The sequence below is a fragment of the Tupaia chinensis genome, unplaced genomic scaffold (assembly GCF_000334495.1).
Source record: "Tupaia chinensis unplaced genomic scaffold, TupChi_1.0 Scaffold139833_1, whole genome shotgun sequence".
Lineage (NCBI taxonomy): Eukaryota > Metazoa > Chordata > Mammalia > Scandentia > Tupaiidae > Tupaia > Tupaia belangeri.
The window spans coordinates 3,933,796-3,942,840 of NW_006199712.1; the positions used below are offsets into that span (position 1 = coordinate 3,933,796).

Below are 9,045 nucleotides of genomic sequence, written 5' to 3' on the forward strand. Positions count from 1 at the left end.
GCCCGCCCACAACCCCTTCGCCTCCATTCTCCTCTCGGGATCTTGGGCACGCACGCACACGCGCCCGGCGTGAGTTTAAGCCACCGGGTCCGGGACTCAAACCGCGGTCGACTCCGTGGGAGTCCAGCGACATAGCCATTACGCTAACTGCTGGTCCCAATTTGTCTCCTATTTCTGAGGTGCTTTTATTCAGTTCTGAGTTTTTCGGTAGGAACTAGCTTTCTGTTTTTGGTTTTCAAATCGTAGAACCAAAATTCATATTGAAGCCTGATCCCGTTACAATGGTATTGAAAAGTGAAGACTTTGGGGAATTATGTCATGAGGGCTCCCAATTTATGAACTGGGGTTGTCCCCTTATAACAGGTTGAAGGAAGCTTCTGGCCGGGCCCCTGGCACTGTGTCAGGACACAGCAAGAAGGTATCCACCATCCCTAAGGCAGAGAGCAAGCCTTCGTCAGAAACCGAATTTGCTGGGGCACAATCTTGGACTCCCCAGCCTCCACACTGCGAGAAATAAATTTCTATTATTTCTAATTACCTCCTCTAAAGTATTTTGTTACAGCAAACTAAGACAGAAATTGGGGCCGAGGAGTGGGCTTTGCTCTAACAACCTGAAATGTATAGGTGACTTTGGAACTGAGTAATGGGTAGAGGCCGAAAGGTTTGGAGGAGCTGGCTCGGAAAAGCCTGTGTTGCCGTGAAGAGACCCGAAGGGGCAGTTCTGGCGGGGGCCTGTAGAGAGTCAGTGCTCAGACATTGCCCGGGTGGTGACGGTCGGCGTGCTGGTAGAAACCTGAACGGTAGGAGCCATCCCGATGGCCCCTCGGACGTCCACGAGAGCTCTGCTGGGAGCCAGAGGGAGAGCCTCTTGTCACACAGAGGGAAGAAGCTGACTCGTCGCTGTGGTGTTGTGCGAAGGAAAGCTTTTCTGAGCAATGACATCGAACATGTCCTCTACGCCGGGCTGAGAGTGTAGCATCACTTGTCTTAGCTACTTGTACTAAAATGTAAGAAGAGAGAGAAAAATGAACGCTGGAATTTATCATCCAAAGGGGAACAGAACTTAAAAGATTTGGAAAATTCTCAACTTAGTCATTCTGTAAAGAATGAAAAGGGAGTTCAGGGAGAACAGCAGGGGCGCGGCCGAGCCACTTTTGGTAAGATGAGTCTGGGCAGGTGGGAACTGGCGCTGTTCATGGAGTCGGTGGGAGAACGAAGTGGAAGGCATTTCCGGGTCACTAGCGCTGCCCCTCCCAGCTCGGGTCCCAGCGCCAAGGCCCGGGAGACAACTATTCAAAAGAGGGGCACCCGGGCGGCTGCTGCCAGACAGGGCCTTCAGTCTGCTCCTGAATCCCACAGGGCGCTTCTCGGCCATTCAGGTAGGCCTAGTGGGCCCCCTGCAGAGCAGGACCTGGGGTGCCCTCCAGCGGGGACGGGCGGTAAATTGTTAGTATCAGTGTGGCGCCATCTCCAACATGGTGCGGAGTGCACTAGCTGTGGCTTCCACCTAGATTTCAAAGGATGCCCTGGACATCCCCAGGGCCCAAGCAGTGAACTGCCGCTGGGACACCGCCGCCGCAGGTGGTCCCCGCTAGCGCAGCGCCTGTGAAACCCTGGACATGGGGCAGCCCCCATCCCAGCCCAGTAGAGCCATTGGCAAGCAACTCTGGCCTGGGAGTGCCATGGTCATATAAGACTTGAACCCGTGAGTCCTGCAGGGGGACCTACACCCGCAAAACCACAGCAGCAGGCCTCCTAGAGCCTCGGGGTCCGGGCTCTGTCCCAGTGTGCCCAGAAGGTGGGGTGAGGAGCCAAAGCAGCTTATCCTCGAGTCTTAGATTTAATGTTTGGGGAGCAGCAGATGGTGTAATGGCTATGTCGCTGAACTCCCATGTAGTCGACCACAGTTCAAGTCCCAGACCTGGTGGCTTAAACTCACGCAGGGTGCGTGTGCATGCGTGCCCAAGATCCTGAGAGGAAAATGGAGGAGAAGGGATTGCGGCGTGACCATCCCCTCTGGGGGGTGATTTCTTGCTTTCTGTCTCTCTGTCTCTCTCTGTCTTTAAAAAAAAAAAAAAAAAAAAGACTTCATGTTTGTCCTGTTGAGTTTTGGACTTGGTTGGGACCTCTTGTTATTATCCCTTTCTTCTTGCTTCTTCCCCGTCCTGGGAATGTCCATCCTGTGCGTGTCCGGTCGCACTTAGGAAGCGTGTAACTCATTTGATTTCCCAGGCTCACAGCTGGGGGGGATTTGCCTCAGCAAGAATCTCTCCTTTGAGTCTCATTCATGTCTGGTTACTTGAGACTGTGGGCTCTAGACCTTTGAGTTGGTGTGGAAGGAGCTAAGACTTACGGGGTTATTGGAATGGAATGAGTGAATGTACTTCGCATGTGAGGCACGCGGGGTGGTTTTGAGGCAGAATGCATCTCAAAATGTCTCTCCAGAATTCATGGCGAGTCCGCTGGGGAGGTAGTAAGAGGGACAGCCTCTTGGGATGTGACCAAGTCCCTAGGACTTTGCCCTCATGCCCTTAGTACCCTTATAAAGAGAGATTGAAGGGAACTCCCAGCTGCCCCGCCTTCCACCTTCCGCCTTCGGCAGCAGGAAGGAACCATCTTGTCTCGGAAGCAGAGACCAAGTCCTTACCAGACACCGACTCTGCCCGAAGCTCGACCTTGGACTTCCCAGCTCTAGAGCAGCGAACAGCAAACTCCTGCTGCGAAGTGCCCAGTCTAAGGTGCTTGGCTGCAGAAACTCGAATGAGCTCAGGACACCCGGCCGGAGGAGGAGTTCTTTTCTTCTGTTCTCAGCATTGACCTCTCACCCTTATCCCTTCTGCATAATTTTTAAAAATAATTTTGTTTAGGTACAGAATTCTCAAATAAAATCTCACTCATCTGTGTTTTTTGGTTGTTGTTTTGGTTTGGTTTTTGCTTTTGGGGCTTACACTCAGTGTGGGTGGGGATGGGAGTAAGTGAGAAATCACCCCCTCCAGAGGAGGTGGCCACACTGCAGTCCTCTCTCCTCTGTCCGCGTTTCAAGATTCTGGGCGCCCTTGTGCACACACATGCGTGCTTTCCCATTCAAGTCACTGTTTTCCCACTCCCAAGTCACTAGGTCTGAGACTTGAGCCATGCAATCAGCCATGCGGGATCCAGCCACCTTAACCACCAGGCCACCAAAGGAGGCCTGGAGCAAGAGGGACTACAGTGTGGTCCGACATCTCCTTTTGACAGTCTCTCTTCTCTCCTTTCTCTTTGAACTTCATGTGTGTTTTTTTTTTTTCCTTTTTTTTTATTGGAGAGGGTTTTTTGTTTGTTTGTTTGTTTGTTTGTTTTTTCCTATAGGACATGTGCGCTCACCAGAAAGACAGAGAGAAACAGAGAGACAGAAAGTGAGAAATCACCCCCCGGGGGTGATGGCCACACTGCAATCCCTTCTCCATTCTCCTCTCTGGATCTTGGGCACACACGCACGTGCACCTGGGATGAGTTTAAGCCACCAGGTCCAGGACTTGAACTGCGATTGACTACATGGGAGTCCAGCGACATAGCCATTATGCTAACTGCTGGTCCCAAACTTCATGTGTTTCTTGGAAGCCAAATCTTTTTTTTTTTTTTTGAAGAATTATTTAATTTTATCTATTCATTCATTTATTTTTTAATTTAAACAGAAACAGAGAGAGAGAGAGAGAGAGTCAGAAAGCAAGCCACCTGGTCTGGGGCTCGAAGCATGGTCAGCCATGTGGGAATGTCCAGTGCCTTAACCACACCACCTGCTAGTCCCCTGGAAGCCAAGTCTTAATGGTAGATAATTTCAGAAGGCCCCATGAAAAGTTTTTGTTTCCTGTGGTTTCTGTAACTAGTTTATAAACAATAAACTAGTTTAGCAGTAATAACTGTATTAGTTTGGAATACTTACCCTTTTCTTATAGGTTATATAGGTTATCTTATAGATTATCATATATATCTTATAAGATAAAATGATCTAATGGCTATCTTATTTCAGAAGGTTAAAAATTACGTGCTCTGGAGTCAGCAGTTGGCGTAATGGCTATGTCGCTGGACTCTCCCGTAGTCGACTGCGGTTCAAGTCTCAGACCCAGTGGCTTAAAACTCATGCCCGACGCATGTACATGAGTGCCCAAAATCTCAAGAGGAGACTGGAGGAGAAGGGATTGTGGCATGGTCAGCCCCCTCAGGGGGATGATTTCTCGCTTTCTGTCTCTCTGTCTGTCTCTGTCTCTGGCGAGCGCATACACCCTATAGTATAAATCTCTCTTTAAAAAAAGTTGCATGCTCTGTGGAAAGGCAGCATTGTGTCGTAGTGCGGCCCTTTAATATTTATAATCACGGCATCCTCTTCCCTTCAGAGTACACGTGCTCTTCGGCTTTTCTAACGGTAGATGGCAGTAGTATCTAGAACATGTTGACTGAAGGCAGAGAACCTTGAGAAGGACAATTAGTGGTTATCTGATTTTTGCAGGCAAGCTAATCTTTTGTCAGAGAAACCACGTGATTATGCTAAAAGTAAGGCTGTCTGGATTTTTCTTGTGGGGGAAAGGAATAGGAAATTTCAAACTCACTTTTTAAAACCAACAGTACTAGAGGTGTGTTTTTACTTCTCATTTTAATTTGGGATTTCTACAGTGAGGTTCAGGATTACAACGCACGTCTGGCTCATGACGCATAGAAACTCTTAGGTCGTTGGGGAAGTCATGACGTGTGTTCCTACGTTTCTATGCACAAATGCCTTCCCGAGACCCAGTCGTTTCCTTCTGTTCAGTGACTGATCAAATCTTACTGACTTGTCTTTCATTTTATTTCTTAAGGCTCACTGTCATTATCCTGATCGGGGAACTTACTGTATCGTACCTGTGCTTTGAACCTGTCTTTCCAGCTTAATTCTATCATTCCTCCCATCCTTCTTCATTTGGGAAGACTTTTTTTTTTTTTTTTTTTTTTTCTGTTGCCAGAGCATGTGTTTATCTGCCCAAGGCGGGAGGGGTGCACACCGCAGTTCCTTCTCCATTTCCCTATCCTGATGGGTTTTGAACATGTGAACACATGTGCTCGGCATGGTTTCCAAGCTACCAGGGCCAACGTTTGAACAGCAGTCGGCCATGTGGGATCCAACTGCCTTAACCACTTCTATGGGGCCAGCCCAGGAAGACGCGTTAACTAAACATCTATTGGGGCTGGCAGGTAACGTGGGGGTTGAAGTGCTGGACTCCCACATGGCCGACCACAGTTTGAGTCCTGGACCTGGCAGCTTGCTTTCTCGTTTTTCACCCCCCCCCATCTCTCTCTGGTTAAATTAAATATAATGATAATAAATTAAATAGTTCATTTTATACACACACACACACACACACACACACGCACGCACAGTGTACCAGCCCTGTGTTAAAGGGACAGAGTGCCATCAATCACTCTGCCACTGTAGGAGCGAGTACTCTAGAACGCAGCAGTTCATCTTTAGAGTTGTGCTCAGTCATAACCAGCTTTGAACTGGCCCCATGGGACAGCGATTAAGCTCTGTGGAGGGAGCCGGAGCCAATATGACTGACTATAGTTTGAATCCTGGCTCTGGAGGCTTGAGAAGCACTTTGGGCACGTGTGCCCAGGGTCCTGGTGGGAAGGAGAAAAGGAGGAAGAGGGGATAGCTGTATGTCCAGGCCCCATTGGGGGACAGGGTGCTCGCTCGCTCCCTCTTTCTTGCAAGTGCACATGCTCTCTGGCATTAAAAAATAAAAAGAAACAGGGCCAGCAGGTGGCATGGTGGTTAAGGCTCTGCATTCTCACATGGTTGACTGTAATTTGAGTCCCAAGTCGGGCTGCTTGAAAATTACAACAAATCAATATATAAATAGGGACCAGCAGATGGCATAATAGTTAGGTCGCTGGGACCCCACATGGTTGACTGCAGTTCAGGTTCCGGACCCAGCAGCTTCAGATCCACACCAGGCACGTGTACGTGCGTGTCCAAAGTCCTGAGAGAAGAACGGAGAAGGGATTGCGGCATGGCCATATGTCCTGTGCCTCTCCCTTGTTTTTCCTACAAAGCCCTTTAAATCAGGTAGAATCGAGCGTGTGGGCTGCTAAAAACAGACACGGAAAACACCTTCTTGGCAGTGGTACTTTACGAGCAGTGCCGTCTGTCTCGAGGGCAGGTTGGAGTGGTTGGAGCAGCTCTGGGGACTCTCGTTCTCGGAGCAGAGTTAGACACATGTGCAGTTTTCCTTAAGCTTTAGGGACCCAGCCTGGAAGAGAATACTGAATGTGTGATAGAGTGATGGTGAGAATTCTGCCCATTTCTGTGTTTTCTATTGATTTTTTCTTTTCTTTTGGGAGAGGTTTTTGCTATAGGGCATGTGTGCTCACCAGAGAGACAGAAAGCGAGAAATCACCCCTCTCAGGGGATGGCCACACTGTAATCCCTTCTCCATTCTCCTCTCGGGATCTTGGGCACTCACGCACATGTGCCCGGCATGAGTTTAAGCCACTGGGTCCGGGACTTGAACTGCGGTTGGCTACATGGGAGTCCAACGACATAGCCATTATGCTAACTGCTGGTCCCCCCTCTTGACACATTTTTAAAAAGAGAAAGAAAACAAGAAAATAGAAAGTAAGGCCAAAATCATTGTACAGAAATGTTTTATCGCATTTTTTATTATACTGAAAATATGTACTTAATAATAAGGAATAATAAATCCACATGGTATAATGTTTTAGTCTTTAAAGAACTTTAAAGTTTTTTAATTTCCAGAGGGTGCATGCATTTAACCAGAGAGAGGCAGAGAGAGGGGGAGCAAGCACCCTCCAGTGGGGCATGGCCATCCACATCCCTCTTCCCCATTTCTCCATCCTTTCGAGATTCGGGGCGTGCACGCAGAGGCACCCAACATGGTTTTCAAGCTGCCAGAGCTGGGATTTGAACCATTGTTGGCTATGCGGGATCTCTAGTCTATGAGGCCGATCTCAAAAGTATGTTTAATACATGAAGAAATGCTTTTGCTCCTTCCATCCCACCCTCCCCCCAAAAAAAGGCAAGATAAAATTGCATCTAATCATAATCCAGATTCCACAATGTCTGCATATGTAACAGATGTGGAGATCTGATTTGCTGTTCCCCTAGTGCTAGTAAGTCAAGCCCTGCTGCAGTTCGTTTCCTTAATTCCAAGAAAAGCTTTTTATTTTTCTGATTTTAGAAACATTATCAGTTGTGGGTCTGGCAGGTGGTGTGGTGGTTAGGGGCGCTGGGCTCCCACATGGCCGACTGCGGTTTGGGTCCCAGACCTGGTGGCTTGCTTTCTCTTTCTCTCTCTCTCTCTCTCTCTACCTCTCTGTCTCTCTCTGGTCAAATGAAAATAAATGGATGAATAAGTAAAATTAAATAAAGACTTCTTTAAGGAAAAACATGATCAGTTGCTAACTTAATTCTTGATCAAATTGCTGTTCGCTGGCTGAAACCTGCATCACGACCTCGTGTCAGTACTCGGGACATATGTCCTTGAAGATCCTTGGACGTAAGGAAATCAGTATTGCTCGCCTGCCAGGTGACTGGCGTGACGTGCTTTTAGGGAGCGAGGTTTCCAAGGTAGTAGTTAACAGCATTTCTTTCTACCTGTAGGTTTTCCGTAATTATTAAGAGTATTATGTTCTTTGTTCCTAACTTCCCAGATTATAAGCACACCGCAGAGACTAACCAGTTCAGGAAGCGTTCTGATCGGGAGTCCGTACACCCCTGCCCCAGCAATGGTCACTCAGACGCACATCGCAGAGGCCACGGGCTGGGTCCCCGGGTAAGAGTATTCCCAGCTACTACTTTCAAAAGCTTTCAAAAAAGAAGCTCTGGCTTGACTTTTTTCTTGCTTGCCTGTCTTCTGTTATTGCTTTGTCCTAGTCAAGTTCCTGAAGACGAATGTTTTTTTCTTTAACGTCACCTATTTTATTTCGCCGCATCTTAGAAATGACTCACCGCCAGAGCCCCCGTTGTGTTTTGTTGCGGATTTTACTGTAGAGCACGTGCACCCGTGTACATAGAGGCGGAAGAGTTCTGCACATTCGCATACTTTTCCATTATCAAGTGACTTGAAATGACAGAATCGCTCTAACCCGTGGTCTTTAGTCAATCCTTAGGAAAATTTTTGTATCGCTCTAAAAGTTACTTCAGATTTCTGCATAGCTGCAAAAGATTCGGATGTGAAAGCCAAGCCTGGACAGGCAGTGTTGGCCCGTGTGGGAGATGACCCAGTTTGGACATTTTTAGCCCCAATTCTGCTCTGTATGAGGGGTGACAAGACTGTTTTTACCGTCAGTCGTTCCAGATTGAGTAACACTCTCCCCTTTCTGCCCTCTTGTAAATCCGCGATTTCCCTCCCTCAATATTCATGGAGCTTATTTCGGCCTGTGATTATTGTGTTGTACTGTCTTGGTGCCGTGATAAAATTAAGCTTTTATTTTCTGTACCTGTCTTTCATATTTGTTAGTTTTTGTCTTTGCATGTTTTCTGGGTAGAATTGAACAAGGTGTGATAAATTGCTCACAGACAGTCATTTCTGTATGTGTTTTTATGCTATCTTTGTTTTTCTTTTTAGTGATAGAAAACGGGCTAGAGAATTCATAGACTCTGATTTTTCAGAAAGGTGAGTGTACGTGGGAGTGTGTATCTGGGGAGATCCCGCAATGTGGGGGGGGTTGGTTCCCAGACTCCACTCTAGTTCAGTTACTGAGGTGCTTTTCCTGAGCTAACTAACTTCATTCCATTTTACCAACATTCCATTCCACACTGAGTGTTCCCATTCACGCAAAAAACTTGAGTGGGAATGATCCTATGAGCCAATTGGCTATTGGTAATAAGCCATTGTCACCCTCCCTCCTTTTGGGAGATGAAGTTCTACCACAGTGAGCACTCCACATTATGTTAACATTATGTTAAACAAGCTTTTAAACAAGCTTTATCCAAAACAATATTATTGTTGCAAACAGTAATAGATCCCAGTAAACCCTCCCTTTTTTTTTTTTTTTCTTTGAGAGGTTTTC

At 47.3% G+C, this 9,045-nt stretch overlaps 1 protein-coding gene and 1 long non-coding RNA gene across 11 annotated transcripts in view; both read left to right on the plus strand.

Annotated features, from left to right (window-relative positions):
* The window catches only part of LOC114004741 (uncharacterized), a 2,318-nt gene extending 1,781 nt beyond the window's left edge, over positions 1–537 (plus strand). The window contains exon 3 of the long non-coding RNA XR_003546813.1: positions 364–537. This is a non-coding gene — a long non-coding RNA (uncharacterized LOC114004741). The remainder of the gene's footprint in view (positions 1–363) is intronic.
* TFDP2 (transcription factor Dp-2) overlaps positions 1–9,045 on the plus strand; it is a 185,289-nt gene that overhangs the window by 141,596 nt on the left and 34,648 nt on the right. For 7 of the 10 annotated variants that reach the window (XM_006162311.3, XM_006162312.3, XM_027765887.1 and 4 more), the window contains 2 exons: positions 7,684–7,805; positions 8,601–8,648. In XM_006162311.3, coding sequence (XP_006162373.1) covers positions 7,684–7,805; positions 8,601–8,648 — 170 coding nt within the window. The remainder of the gene's footprint in view (positions 1–7,683; positions 7,806–8,600; positions 8,649–9,045) is intronic. The other 3 variants (XM_027765888.1, XM_027765890.1, XM_027765889.1) reach the window with 1 other exon arrangement.